General features: G+C 46.9%; 1 protein-coding gene across 11 annotated transcripts in view; it reads left to right on the forward strand.

Moving 5' to 3' along the window:
* Positions 1-15,455, forward strand: part of DOT1L (DOT1 like histone lysine methyltransferase) — a 72,219-nt gene that overhangs the window by 54,816 nt on the left and 1,948 nt on the right. For 2 of the 11 annotated variants that reach the window (XM_056512834.1, XM_056512835.1), the window contains exons 19-28: positions 105-230; positions 1,168-1,649; positions 2,334-2,457; positions 3,148-3,294; positions 4,525-4,651; positions 5,884-6,467; positions 8,748-8,953; positions 10,271-10,335; positions 11,225-12,145; positions 13,276-13,873. In XM_056512834.1, coding sequence (XP_056368809.1) covers positions 105-230; positions 1,168-1,649; positions 2,334-2,457; positions 3,148-3,294; positions 4,525-4,651; positions 5,884-6,467; positions 8,748-8,953; positions 10,271-10,335; positions 11,225-12,145; positions 13,276-13,838 — 3,345 coding nt within the window. In that variant the 3' untranslated portion in view covers positions 13,839-13,873. Of the gene's footprint in view, positions 1-104; positions 231-1,167; positions 1,650-2,333; positions 2,458-3,147; positions 3,295-4,524; positions 4,652-5,883; positions 6,468-8,747; positions 8,954-10,270; positions 10,336-11,224; positions 13,874-15,455 lie in introns of those variants that run through there. The other 9 variants (XM_056512836.1, XM_056512838.1, XM_056512837.1 and 6 more) reach the window with 9 other exon arrangements.

Below are 15,455 nucleotides of genomic sequence, written 5' to 3' on the forward strand. Positions count from 1 at the left end.
GCCCAGGTGGTGTGCAGGGGTGAGAGCTGTGCTTTGACCTGTGTGTCCCTGTCCCCTGTGTGTCCCTGTCCCCTGTGTGTCCCTGTCCCTGTGTGTCCCTGCAGCTGAAGGCTCGCTGTGAAGAACTGAAGCTGGATTGGTCAACACTGTCACTGGAGAATTTGCTGAAAGAGAAGCAGGCCTTGAAGAATCAGATTTCTGAGAAGCAAAAGCACTGTTTGGAACTGCAGGTAGAGAGCAAGAAACAAATGCAGAGTCACCAGTTTAGGGTAGCTCTTAAGCAATGGGCCTTACACTAAATATGATGGGAAAGGATGAACCAGGTGCTGCTTTTTTTAAAATTCTTTTTTTATTCCCACAGAGATTGAGCTTTCTATTAGGGGGTATTAGTAAATAGGGATGTGGTTAACTTGTAAAGGCAGTAGGTACCATGACCTGATTCCTTGGGGATGCTGTGAAAGGAGGAATCATGGTTTATCATTACATATAATTAAAAATCACAAGCTGATGATTTTCATGTGTGCTTTCACATTTCAGTTCAGGAATCAAAGAATCCCAGAATGGTTTGGGTTGGAAGGGACCTTAAAGCTCATCTCATTCCAACCCTGCCATGGCACAGACTCCTTCCACCATCCCAGGCTGCTCCAAGCCCTGTCCAACCTGGCCTTGGACACTTCCTGGGACAGTGTGGAAATCATTTCCCCCAGAGTGATATTTCTTATAGTGACAAGAAATTAAACTCCTTTGTGTGAAGAGCTTTTCTTTCCCTGTGGTAGTGGCTATTCCAGCCTTGTGCTGGATGCCTTGGCATGGAGTGACTGTGCAGTACTGAGTTACTCCCCACTCTCTGTGAACTGGAGATATCTTCCTTTTGCTTTGAACATCTGAAATGTTCTTTCTCAGGTTCTTGGATCCATTTTCCTCACCTAGACCTTTTGGTCTTAAGCTTAGAGCAGAAATTTTTTTCTCAAACTTTGTGTCCTCATTTTGCATTGTTCCCAGAAGCAGGGACACTTTTACTTAGAAGAATTTGTGAGCAAAACTTCATAATGTGATAGAACTGTTAAATGTGGTCTTTATTTAAAGAAGAATTTGGAAGCAAAACTCCATAATGTGATAGAACTGTTAAGTGTAGTGTTTAATTTTTGTTTTCCTCTTCATTTAAAGATCAGCATCGTGGAACTTGAGAAGAGTCAGCGGCAGCAGGAGCTGCTGCAGCTCAAGTCCTACACACCCTCAGAGGAGCCCCTGCCAGTGCAGCTGCACAGCAAAAGCCACCTGAGCCGTGACCCTGAGGCTGAGCAGGGCAGGTTCCAGCTGGAGCTGGAGTGCTCCAAGTTCCCCATGCCCCACATCAATGGCATGAGCCCCGAGCTGTCCATCAACGGCCACGCCACCCCCTACGAGCTGCAGCACGCCTTCAGCCGGCCCTCCTCCAAGCAGAACACCCCCCAGTACCCCAACTCCCACCTGGAGCAGGACATTGTGCCCTGCACCCCCAGCCACAGCAGCAGGCAGAAGGCAGACAAGGTGGCCAGCCTGTCCCTCCCTGATTACACCAGGTTCTCCCCTGCCAAAATCGCCCTGCGCAGACACTTGAACCAGGACCACGGAGTCAATGGGAGGGCAACAGGCAGTGAGATACACAGGTGAGGGGTGGGCAGGGGGGCTGGTGTCAATAGCACTGGGAGTTAGAGGGTGCAAAGATATTTTCAAAGTGGGGGTTTATCTGCTTTAAAAAGTTTTGTTTCACAAAAGCGAGGAGTGAGAGCTAATGGGGTAAAAAAGGTGGGACAGTGGGCTGATTCCTCCTGGAAGAGAGAGAGGAAAAAAGTGATTTAAAGGGATACTTTGTGGCAAAAGACTAATTTTTTTTTTTTTGAGGAACATTTTGTGGCAAAATCATGATTTTTTTTTTTTTTTTTTTTGAGAGTTATTTTGTGGCAAAAGAGTGATTTTGAGGAATGTTTTGAGGCAAGGTGGATGGAGACAATGACCCTGCTCTGGGCTGAGTCTCCTGCAGATTTCTGCATAGCAGGTAGTGGTGCACACCACATTTCTGCACACCACATTTCTTCACACCAGGTAGTGCCTGTTTGGTGCAGCAGACTGGGCTTAATCCTGGAGTTGCTTTAATGATGGAAGGGCTGGGGAGGAGGAAGGGTCCTTGCTGGAGGTAAAGGGTGATGAGAAGCCAAGTGCTCCTTGGAGGGGAGAGTACCTGGGTGTAGAACTGCTCATGTGTGTAAATGAGGTGGGACAGGGCTGGAGTGTGGTACAGGAATTCCTTGTCACTGGCTTTTGTGTCTGACAATTGTACATCTCTCTTCCAGAGCTGAGCATGTCAAAGAGAATGGCCTTACATATCCAAGCCCTGGAATTGCAAATGGAATAAAGCTGAGTCCTCAGGAAACTCGGCCCTCCTCCCCCACAGCCTTACCCAGTGCAGGAGAGAAGGTGAAGGATCTGCTGCTGCCTTGGGGCAGCAAAGGGCAGGGTGGCCACACTGGGGAATGCAGGAATGGTCTGTGGTCAACTTGGCATGGGAAATGACACAAAATACAGTGGGTGTGATGCAATAAATCAGAGCTGGTCAGAGGGAGAGAAAGATGTGCTCCTCTCTGAGCACCAGGAACTGCTGTTAGATCTGCATGAACTGGGAAAGGAGGCTCTTTCATAGTTATAAAAATGGAGTAGAAAATATGGTCCATGTAATTGGTGCAGCCATGGAGCATATTGGGGCTCACAGAGCAGCAGGTGCCCTGCAGTAGCAGGTTGCCATGGAAATGCATCTGGCTGCTACAGAGGCCTCAAGATAAAAAATCTGACATCTGAGTGCTTTTCACAGAGCTCTAACCAAAACACAGGGAAATGAGCTTGCCTAAGGCTTCCTTTTCCTGATGCTTGGGGCCAGCAGTGGCTTTAATTTGCACATTTCTGTTCTGTGGGGTGTTGCTGTCCCAGGAGCCTGGTGCTGGTAACCAAGCTGCCCTGTGTGATGCACAGTCATTGCTCCTAGCCCTGTAATTCCTTAAAAAACAGGAGTGGGGGAATGACAGACATATAGAACCAAGCAGCTTATCACTACTTAAAAAACCTTTTCAATATCCTGTGTGAGAATTTTGCTTTCTCTTTTGATTTTTGCAGGTTTTGAGAGAGAGAACCTCTGTGAGTAATGGAGAAACTATCACCAGCCTCCCTATCAGCATTCCTCTGAGCACAGTGCAGCCCAATAAACTCCCTGTTAGTATCCCTCTGGCCAGCGTAGTGCTACCTAGCCGTGTTGAGAAGGTGGTGAGTAAGGGATTGCAACACTTCCCATCCCTACCTAACATCCCAGTGGGCAGGAGTGGGGTGCTGTGCCCCAGGATCCTCCATGGGCTGCTCATCCTGGAGGTTTTCTCCCTGGGGGATGCATCCTCTTGGATCCTGGAGATTTTTCCTCTCCTTTCTCTGTGGGGTGGAGGGGGGGTTCAGCCAGGAAGGAGAGTGAAGGAAATGCCTCAGGACAGCCTGCTCTGGAATGTGAGTCTGGCTGAAAAGCCTGAGAGTTTGTGGCAGTGGAAGCAGAGAATTGCATGGGTCAATTTGTTCCTAGCCCTGCTTCCTGCAGGAACCTGGGAGAGAATTCTTCTGTCTCAGTCACCCCAAAGCTGCCTGTGTTCCTCACAGTGAGCTTGAACAGCCCCCTGGGGCTGTGACACTCCATGTGAGTGACTGCTCTCTAGCAGAGAGCTTCTGGGGCCATCTCTTTTTGAGATGTGACAAGTCCTCACCTTTCTGAGTGGAGGAGGAGCTCAGACAGGCCCGCTCCAGTTTCTCACACCAGTTTGTCACAGAAGTGCTGCAGCAGAGAACTGAGAGGCTTTTGCTGCTTTTCCTGAGAGCTGTGAGTTAGAATCCATCCATGGCTTGTCTCTCAATCCTTTATTGGGAAAGCTGGAGTTGGTTCACAGTATTTAACCCATTGCATTTTTCCAGCTGAAGACCAGAGTCTGCCCAGCTCTGGGTGTCCTTAGGGCAATGCCAGCCCTGGATGGCACCTCCCTGTTTCTTCAGGCTGCCATTTCACAGGTGTTTTCCATGTTTTAGGAGAACATCCTCAGAGAATGTCCCAGAGAGCATGGCCTGATCACTTCATGCTCCCTTTGGGGTTGTTTTGGGGAGCTTTGTGAGCACAGGCCTGGGGACATGGTACAGCCATCAGTGTCCTCCCTGCTGCAGCAGCAGGCTGAGCCATTCCTGCTCCTGGCACAGCTGGAATTCAGAGCCTGGCTGAGTCTGACTCCCCTGTGATGATCAGCCTCCCTCTCTGCATGGTGTCTGCTGAGTGTGAGATACTACTGCAGTATAATTAATCACATTTTTGGCCCATAACATGCTGACCCATGATTTTCTCAAAACAAGCTGAATCTAGGGTATATAGGAAGTAGAGTCACTTCCCTAGACAGATGTACTAATGCATGTGAATTTGATTGAAGCTGTAGATTTCTGATGTCCTGAAATGCCTGTTTCTCTCCCCAGAGAAGCACACCCAGCCCAGTTCACCAGAGCAGAGACTCATCAACACTTGAAAAGCAGATTGGTGCTAGTTCTCATAATGGCATAAGCAATGCTGCTGGAAACAAGCCTCTGGCTTTGGCTACCTCAGGTAACAGCCTCCCCTGTGCACAGCTGCTCCTGCCTTGGGGCAGCACTAAACACACACTGCTGAGTTTTCCAAGCACTTCCTGCCAGGCCCTGCAGGCACTGGGGTGCTGGATAACTGTGGGTGAGATCAGAGACATCCTGCTCTAATGTGGATTGATGTGCCTTTACTTGTAAATAAAGTGCTTCTGTAAATTCTGTGGGGTTCCAGAGATTCCCACAGATTTACAGTGTGGCAAACCTGCAGAGTGTTGCACAGCCAAGTTCTGAGCTGGTGATCTGGCTCTAAAAGTTTTATTTTACAGGGTCTTTATGTAGCAGAATGAATTTCTTTGGGGCAGGTTATGGAGGTGCCTCATGAGCACCTGTAAAGGCACAAGAACCTGGGTGGGAAAAGCTCAGATGGGAGAGGATGGGAATCCCTTTAGGTGCAGACTTTGCTTCTGACTCACTCCTATGTGGAAATTGTGGTCTTTAGCTACTCTGGGAATGTTGTGAACCAGAAAAAGTAGGTTCTGCAGCTGATCTCTCACCAGAGAGGGCTTTTGTTCTCAGTGCTTACCACCCTGAGGGGCTTGGGTTGTTCCAGTATCTGTTTTGCAAAGGACTTGGCTGCATTTTTCTATAAAGCCAATGAAGTATTTAAAAAAACCTTGTTGCAAACCATTACCATGTTGTTTCCTTCTGCCCTTTTCATTTAGAGAGCCCAGGCCATCCTAGAGCCCTAAACCCACTTATGATACCCTATGACAAACACTGAATTGCCTTCCCAAGATTCATCCCTTGTTGCATTTTTCTGCCATGTCTTTGAAGGTCCCCTGTCACTTCCTAAGTCACAGCCTTTTGTTCATCTACTGTGTAGATGGCAAAGCCCTTTTTATTTTGGGGAGGGGAAGGACTGAGCCTGGCCATCCATTTCCTTGGTGAAAGGAAGGAGTTGGGAGTAGAAGAGCCCTGATTTCAAACAAAGCTTAAACTTGAATTCCATGTAAAACTGGGAGGAGCATGTGTTCTGGGGGATACCTCCCTATACCATGTGGATTTTCCTGAACTGGCAGGAGAGCAGTGGAAGTCCCTAACCCCCAGCTGGCACCTCAGCACCCTGAGCCACGTGTGTGTTTCCCATGTAGGGCCAGTGGCTGTTCTCAGGCAGAGCTGGGATCCCTCCCAGCCCTGTAATCAGTGACCTCTCCCTCTCTCAGCCCCAGCAATGATCTATACTTTCCCTCTCAACAGGTTTTTCTTACTCTTCTGGCTCCGTGGCAGTCAATGGAAATCTTACAAACAGCCCAGCCCATCTTAACCATAGTGTTGATCAGGCAGCTCTGGACGACTCTGGGAGTCTCTTTAACTCTGTAGGGTCTCGGAGTTCCACTCCACAGCATCCTTTGCTAATGATGAGGAACTCTGGGCAGAACTCCCCTGCTCAGCAGCACTCCAGCCCCCGCTTAAGTGGCCCGGCCCAGAGCCTGGCAGGGGGACTGCAGGGTGCAGAGGCTCAGAAGATCTTTGCCGAAGGAACAAAGGGGGACCCGCAGTGTGATGCAGCGTTTTCAGATCCTGAGAACGAGGCCAAGAGGAGAATCATCTTTACAATCTCTCCTAATACAGGACATGTAAAACAATCCCCTTGCAGCAAGCACAGCCCCGTGGCCGGCCAGGCCCACGCGCAGGACGGGAAGAAGCGGGGCCGGCGGAAGAGATCCTGCGCCGGGGCCCCGGGCGCGAGCGGCGCCGCCTCCCCCAAGCGCAAAGCCCTGCCCTCGGTGGCCGGGCTCTTCACACAGCCCTCGGGCTCTCCCCTCAGCATCAGCTCCATGGTAAGGGGCTCCTGCACAGCGCAGCATGTGCCTCCAAAAATCCAGCTGTTGCATGAGAAACGTATAGAATTATCACTATTAGATAGCACTGTCATTGTCTATAGACAAGTAGCACTGTCATTGTCTATAGACAAGTAGCACTGTCATTGTCTATAGACAACCAGCACTGTCTTTATCCATAGACAACTAGCACTGTCTTTATCTAGATATAGCTATATATTATATATATATATATATATATATATACATATATAGACAACCAGCACTGTCATTATCCATAGACAACCAGCACTGTCTTTATCTAGATATAGCTATATATTATATATATATATATATACATATATATACACACACTGTATATACACAATATACACTATATACACACACTGTATGTATACTATATATAAACACTATATACACACTATATGTACACACTATGTATGTACACACTATATATATATACACACACTATACACACTATATATACACTATATGTGTACACTATATATGCACTATAGATATATACACTATATATATGTGCTATATAATACACTACATAGATATACATATAGATATACACACTATATATGTGTGCTATATAATACATTACATAGATATACATATAGATATACACACTATATATGTGTGCTATATAATACATTACATAGATATACATATAGATATACACACTATATATACACTATGTATATACACTATATATGTGTGCTATATAATACATTACATAGATATACATATAGATATACACACTATATATACACTATGTATATACACTATATATGTGTGCTATATAATACATTACATAGATATACATATAGATATACACACTATATATACACTATGTATATACACTATATATGTGTGCTATATAATACATTACATAGATATACATATAGATATACTACATACAGTGCTATATAATATATTACATGGATATGCACTATAGATATAAACACTATATATGTGTGCTATATAATACATTACATAGGTATACATATAGATATATACACTATAGATATATGCACTATATATATACACACTATGTATATACACTATATATGCACTATAGATATGTGCACTGTAGATATACACTATACACTATATACAGTATATATACTATATAAATATACACTCTATATATACACTATATATATACATTGTATATACACACTATATGTATATATCCATAGTGTATATAGTATATATGTATGTATACACTATATATACACTATGTATATACACAATCTATATACAATATATATTTATAAAATTAAAATATATCTTAAATATAATAATAAACTAACAAAATAAAAATTAAAAATATATCTTGAAATAACTTTATAATAATTATATCCCAAATAATCTCTTCTATTGATATTAAATATCAAATGCTGCAACTTTAAAACTAATTCCAAAAATTAAAAAAACACAAAAATTTATTATCAAAAACTACTTACTCCCCCACATCCTTCACACAAATGGTATTATCTACAAAAAATAACCAAAAAAACCCTCTCTTTTTACTCTTAATTAATTTTTCTAACTAACTAAAACAAAAAAACTCCCTAAACTAGATATTTTTTCCTTTTTCTTAAAATTATTCAAACCTACTCTAAACTAAGACTGCTCCACAGGAGGGGCAGTGTTTGGGAAAGCTCTTGGAATGAGGGAGAATTCCAAGCTGGAATTGCTGTGAGGGCTCTTTGCAGCAATCCTCCTGCCTCTCATTTTCACTAAGTTGGTGAACAGTTTGTGTAGAAGCAGAACATCTTCAAAGAGCTCTTTGCTGTCAGAGCATTAAAAATTAAAAATAATCTCCTCCCTCACAACAAAGAGCTTGTTTCTGCAGTGAAGTTGATTTTTAAAGCTGTAGATTCAATATTTTGAAAATAGTTTAAGCTAAGATTGACTAAACAGCAGAGGAGTGCCAGAAGCATATGGCATTCTTGCTGATGAAGCCAGCTAGGGAGTTGTGTGCATGTGATCCTGCAGTGTAGTTTGAGAAGAAAAAGTTTATCCTAAGTTGTCATTTCTGATTTTAAACATAAAATCAAAGAATAAAAATTAGCTCTATTTCCAAGTTACATTTAAGCTTTCAGCCCAGGCTCTAATGCAGGAGGTGGAATATAGCAGCAGCAGTGCTGAGCTAGCAGCTGTTGTGTGTCCCAAGTTAAACCTGCATTAAATCCTTAATTAATCCTTAACAAGTTGCCTTTCCAGGGATGCTCTCATCTGTAACTGCTTTCTTTCCTTCTCACCCAGGTCAATAACATTAACCAGCCCTTAGAAATAACAGCCATTTCCTCTCCTGAAAACTCCCTGAAGAACTCTCCTGTTCCTTACCAGGACAATGACCAGCCCCCAGTGCTGAAAAAGGAGAAGCCCCTGGTTCAGAGCAACGGTGTCCATTACTCTCCCCTGACATCTGACGACGAGCAGGGCTCTGAGGATGAGCACAATAGCAGCAGGTGAATGCACAGGCAGATTCAGGATGAGGTTTCTCTCAGGGCTGATAACCTGCTCTCAGCAGGAGGAGTGTGTTTAAACCTCTTTGTTCCCCTTGCTTGAAGGCCCATCCCATAATCTCTTATTTGGCTGAAGCTGTGAACAGGGAAGGTATTCAGGCAGTAGAAGGTGGGAACCTGCTGTGTTTGCAAGGCTGGCAGGGTCTGGCCTTGGAGATAACTGGTGGAGAAATGATGGAGAACTGGAGGAGACTGAGGGGAGACTCCTCGGGGGCTGCAGCTCCTGCCGAGGGAAGGCAGAGGGGCAGGGGCTGAGCTCTGCTCTGGGACAGGGCCAGGAGCCCAGCAAGGGCTGGAGCTGTGTCAGGGCTGGCATGGAGCTCAGGGAAAGGTTCTTCCCCCCGAGGGTGCTGGGCACTGCCCAGGCTCCCCAGGGAATGGTCCCGGCCCCAAGGCTGCCAGAGCTGCAGGAGCGTTTGGACAGCGCTCTCAGGGATGCTCAGGGTGGGATTTTGGGGGCTGGGCAGGGACTGGGGGGTCCCTCCCACTCAGGACATTCCAGGATTCTGTGATTTTCTTACTGTGTTGCTTTGTAGGAGCTACTGAGGTTGTGTGTGGTCTCTAACTAAGGATCTGGGTCCAGCTCACTCATAGTTTGAAACTTTAAAAACTTTAGTTCCTGCCCCAAACTATTGATGTGTTACTCAGAAATGGATAATTTGCCACCCCTTGCCTGCCTGTGGGATGCAATATTTTTCTTGTTTAAGATGCTGGAAAGCTGGAAAGGAGAGGGCTAGATGGGATATTGGGCAGGAATTGTTCCCTGGGAGGGTGGGGAGCCCTGGCACAGGGTGCCCAGAGCAGCTGTGGCTGCCCCTGGATCCCTGGCAGTGTCCCAGGCCAGGCTGGACATTGGGGCTGGAGCAGCCTGGGACAGTGGGAGGTGTCCCTGCCAGGGCAGGGCTGGAATGAGATGAGCTTTAAGGTCCCTCCCAGCCCAAACCATCGTATGGTTCTGTGAAAAATAACCACTACAGAAATGTGGTTCTGCTTGTTTTGAAAGAAAAACAACACAAAAGTTCTCTGAGCATGCACTAATCCTGTCAAAGAGCAGTAATTCTGTAATAGCTCCTGCCTAAAGTTTGTAGTGAGTTTTTTAATGCTTATAAGTTCCTTTAGTGATACAAAACTGTGGGGCTGACTTTGTTTTTGTACTCTCTCATGTGATAAGACCTGATCCTGAGGGTGTATAGAATGTGAGAGTAAATGTGCAACAGAAGGTTTGCTATAGGTGCTATAACCTTTTTATTTTCCCACTAGAATTGAGAGGAAAATTGCAACAATATCATTGGAAAGCAAATCTCCACAGAAGACTGTTGAAAATGGTATGTGAGAGGAATGGGAACTGTTTGTGATGGCTGGGGATGGGAGTGGGTGAAGCTGTCAGGCACTGGGAGGTTTCTGTCTGCTGCTGGACAAAGTGCCATTCTTAGTCATCATTAAGCCAGGTGGCTGCTAATTACAGATTTTGGGTCACTTCTTTCTGTAGTCACAGGTCACCAAAGATCTGAGCAGTTTTTCACTGACTCAAGGTTTGAGGAGGGATCTGTTGTGCAAAGATAAGGGGGAAAAGCAGATCAGTGTTCTCAGACTTTTCCTCTAACAGTTTAACACTCAGAGCATTAAACTGAATTTTAAGGTCTTTTAGGTGACTTCACAAATATGTCTGCCTTTGGTTCAGAAATATAATTACAGAATGATAAAAGGTGGGTGTTGAAGGATAAAAAAGGTGGGTGCTGCCCAGAGAAAGGTCTGGAGCACCAGGAGCAGCTGAGGGAGCTGGAGGGGCTCAGCCTGGAGAAAATGAGTCCTCAGCCTCTACAGGAGGGAGCAGCCAGGGGGGATCAGGCTCTGCTCCCAGGAAATGAGGGACAGGACAGGAAGAAATGGCCTCAAGCTGTGCCATGGGAGGTTTAGATTGGATATTGTGAGAATTTCTTCACTAAAAGCATTGTCAAGCATTGGAAGGGGCTGCCCAGGGCACTGATGGAGTCCCCATCCCTGGAAGTGTTCAAATAACCAATGGATGTGGCACTTGAGGACAGGGTTTAGTGATAACCATGGTGGTGGTGCTGGTTGGTGATTGGATGTGATGATCTTAAAGGTCTTGTCCAGCCTTAAGGACTCTGTGATTCTATAAATCCCTGTTCTCAAGGGGCAGATTTAGTGAATGCTGTTTATTGACATTTTAAACCTTTCCCCCCTCAAACCCAGGTGGCAGCTTATCAGGGAGGAAACAAGCACAAAGCAACGAGAACATGAACAGCAGCAAATGGAAATCGACTTTTTCACCGATCTCTGACATCAACCTGACCAAAACCTCCGACAGCCCCTTGCAGGCGGCGTCAGCTCTGAGCCAGAACTCCCTGTTTGCCTTCAGGCCACCCTCTGAGGATGGGCTGCCCATGGACAGCAAGGTGCCAGGACACCCCAGGAAGAGCCTGGCAGTGCCCTCGGACGGGCTGAGCCCTGGCACCAACCCCCCCAACGGCTTCACCTACAACGGGGGCCTGGGCTCCGAGCTGGGGCTGCACGGCTTCATGGACAAGGCTGCGGACGGGACGGGACAGAGCTGCTCCCTGGCCTTCCCCTCGCAGCGAAACAAGGAGCTGGCAGGCTCAGACACCAACCTGTTCCTCAACAAGAGGCAGCTGGAAGGTCTGGGCAGCAAGGGAGAAGAGCTGAGCCGGCCAGGGGCGAAGGGCAAGGAGCTCAGCACGGGGGGGTCTGCAGAGAAAAACTCTGTGCAGCACAACGGGAAGGTCGGCAAGGGAAGGGACCGAGATGTGGAGTTTAAAAACGGCCACAACCTTTTCATTTCTGCTGCTGTTTCGTCTGGTGGCCTTCTGAATGGTAAAAGCCTTCCCACTGCTGTTTCCTCAGCAGGGACCCCGGCAGTCCCCACCCACCATCCTTTCCTCAACACTCTGACCACTGGATCGCAGTTCCCCCTCGGCCCCATGGCCTTGCAAGCAAACCTCAACTCGGTGACAAATTCCTCAGTATTGCAGTCCTTATTTAATTCAATGCCAGCTGCTGCCAGTCTGGTCCACGTGTCATCAGCTGCAACCAGACTGACTAATTCTCACACTATGGGGAACTTCTCTCCTGGGGTTACAGGTGGAACAGTTGGAGGTAGGCAGAACTCTTTCTCTGGTATAAGACAGGGCTTAAAGGAAAGTCTGACACTGCCTCTCCAGGGGTGAAACCCTTTCATTTCTACAGGATACGAAGCAGATCTGTCTCACATAACCAGTCTCCTCTCTCTCTCTCTCTTTCTCTCTCTTGGAATTGCTAGGATGATTTCAGTTCCCCACAGTGAAATCTCATGAGCTTTGTCTGCTAGATGAGCTTGTTGTACCACCCTAATGAAACAATACACCCAGACTTTGTGATTGATAATGTTTGCTTGTTCAGATGTTGCTGTGTTGGAACCAACTTAGGTCTGCCTGCAGGTAACAGATTTGACTTGTCCTGTACCATGTTAAGGATCTCTAACTTGTCAACTTGAGTAAAGGTTGAGGTTAGGCCTTGAATGGATTTAGCATGATCCAGGAGGAGCAGAACATCAGAGGAGCTGGTGTTGGGAGTTGTGTAGTGTTCTGGCCCTTGAATGGACATGAAGAGCATTTGTTGGCCAGGAAGGGCAATGCCATATGCACCTTGCACTTCTGGGATTCTGCACAGGCTTGGCTTCTGTGGCCCCCACCGAGGACAAGCTGGCAGGACTAGAAGATAGGCTGGACCTGCCATTTCTAAGTGTCCAGGGCAGCTTTTCTTACCTGTCCATAATCATTCAGGCACCATGTCGGGAAATCCTAACTCTCACATCTCTCAGCATGTAGATTTGCTGGAATTACAACTCCCCTCTGCTGCCCTGTTAGTGGGGGAGCAGGAGGGTGGGGAGGGAGGAGCAGCACTTGAGTCTTCAGATAACCAACTCTAAAGACCACTTCTAATCTCATCAAAACTCTGCCCATGTGGTTTAGAGCTGACAGTTCTTGGGTCTGACCATTTTTCCTCGTGCCATTTAGAGGTTGGCAGTAGGAAAGGTAAGTGGAACCTTTTGTACCTCCTGGCCTGCACCATTATCTCCTCATTGCTTGCTGCCTTCTCACACTGCATATTTTTGTATGGGGCTGTAACTATTATAATTTTGCTTTGTTTGTTTGTTTCTTTTTTTTCTTTTTTGTTTTGTTTCTCTTGTCACTTGAGACTGTACAAAGCCCATCTGTTGAAGCTGAGTTTTTCTCTCCTGTTTGCAGGTATTTTTAACCATGCGGTGCCTTCTGCCTCCTCTCCTCATCAATTTGGAGCCAGTTTCAGCAGCAGTGCTGTCTCTAGCAGCACCGTGCTAAGCTTAAACCCTCTGCAGGCTGCTGCCAGCACCTCATCCTCATCCTTCCCACCCTCTTCCTCTAATTTAGTACCATCTAGTGAGGCTAGACCTGCTCAGCACCTCAACAGAGCTCCAGTGCAATCTGTCTTCCATCCCCCTCCTCCCCCTCCTAACGTGTCCTTGCCTCCCCCTCCTCCTTTACTCGCTTCTAACTCCGAGCCTGCTCTCCTGCAGAACCTGCCTTCCATCCCTCCTGCTGAGACGTTCCTGCCCTCCTCCTCCTCTGCTCCTGTCCAGTCTAACTCTTCTTTGTCTATTAAACTGGCTTCTCTGCAGCACAAACCCTCCCGCCCCTCCTTCACAGTGCACCACCCGCCCCTGCCGCGCGTGCTCCCGCAGCCCAGCGCCGCTGCCACGGCCGCCATGTGGGTCACCCTTGGCATGCAGCCTCCTTATGCTTCGCACCTTTCGGGGGTTAAGCCACGATAAAGAGCTTGCTTAGCTAACAGTTCTTGTTTTGTAAGGTAAGGCCAGACCCAAAGCTGAGGAGTTTTGAGTGTGAGATGCTCACTGACGCTTCTTCCTTTGCAGGGAGAGGTCGGGGCCAGGCTCTGTGAAACAAACCTCTGAAACGGGGAAAATCACCCCTAAAATGGGGAAAATCACCCCTAAAATGGGGAAAATCACCCCTAAAATGGGGAAAATCACCCCTAAAATGGGGAAAGAAACCTGTAAAATGGGGGAGACAAACCTCTCAAATGGGGAGTGAAACCTCTCAAATGGGGAGAGAAACCTCTAAAATGGGGAAAATCACCCCTAAAATGGGGGAGAAAACCTCTAAAATGGGAGAGAAACCTCTCAAATGGGGAGAGAAATCTCTAAAATGGGGGAGAAAACCTCTAAAATGGGGAGAGAAACCTCTCAAATGGGGAGAGAAATCTCTAAAATGGGGAAAATCACCCCTAAAATGGGGGAGAAAACCTCTAAAATGGGGAGAGAAATCTGTAAAATGAGGGAGAGAAATCTGTAAAATGAGGGAGAGAAACCTCTAAAATGGGGAGAGAAATCTCTAAAATGGAGAGAGAAATCTCTAAAATGTGGGGAGTGCATTACCTGATGGCAGAGGATGGAAAATGTTGGTGCTCTCTGTTCTGGGAGTCAGGATTTCTCGACAAGGATTGCTCACAGGGGTAACTCTGCTCTGGCTCAGGGTCATGTTCAAGCTGAGATCTCTTCATAGAAAGAGAGAGTATTCTTTCTGGAGGTAGTGACAGGAGGAGATGTCTATTTTCCATGTGGTTTCGTGCAGTTGTTGGAAGTGGATGCTGCCTATCTGATGCCCCTCCCCTCCTGCACAGCCTGTTTATCCCAGAGCAGTCCTTGTCCTTAGCACTGAGGTGATCAAAGGTGCCTCTGTGGCTCTGTGTGACAGCATGGTGGTCAGTAAGAACTGCCAGTCAACAACAGCTGCTCTAAATAGTCACAAAGTTAAAAATCTCTGGCTTATAAGCTTCAGCTTTGCTTGGAGAGTGAATTCCCTGGGCCTGCAGTGCAGTCAGTGTCCCCTGCACCACTGCAAACACAACCACAGGTAGCAGAGAAGGGCTGTGACTCCCCTGTCACTTCCCTGTGCTGGACTTACTGCCAGGGCCAGCAGGAACAGTCTCAGCTGATGTTTTATTTTTGCTCAGCAGCCCTGGGGGCACAGGGAATGTGCAGGGGGAAGTGGGCTCCACTCTCCACAGAGGCCATAGGAGAGGAGGCTTCTGGAGGCTGTGTGATTGCTCCTGAAGCAGGTATTTATTGAACTGTCTCTAGAGCTGCTCCAGAATAAACTGTACCACCACAGAGCTGGGTCCTGTGGTTCATGCAAACACTCTGTGGCAATCCTGCTGTACCAACTCCTGCTTGCCAAGTGCATCCAGCCCCAGAGCTGGCTCCCTGCTTTCCTTGTAGGTCTGTGATGTTGTTGCTCTACACTGGTACCAAAGCTACAAACGTGGTTGAACACACTTTGCTGCCTATAAAACTCGATTACAACATACCTGAGAGAGCCTCTGTGCATTGTGTGTAGTGTCTTGCTCATCAAATTCCTCCTCAGACACC

The sequence above is a fragment of the Oenanthe melanoleuca genome, chromosome 28 (assembly GCF_029582105.1).
Source record: "Oenanthe melanoleuca isolate GR-GAL-2019-014 chromosome 28, OMel1.0, whole genome shotgun sequence".
Lineage (NCBI taxonomy): Eukaryota > Metazoa > Chordata > Aves > Passeriformes > Muscicapidae > Oenanthe > Oenanthe melanoleuca.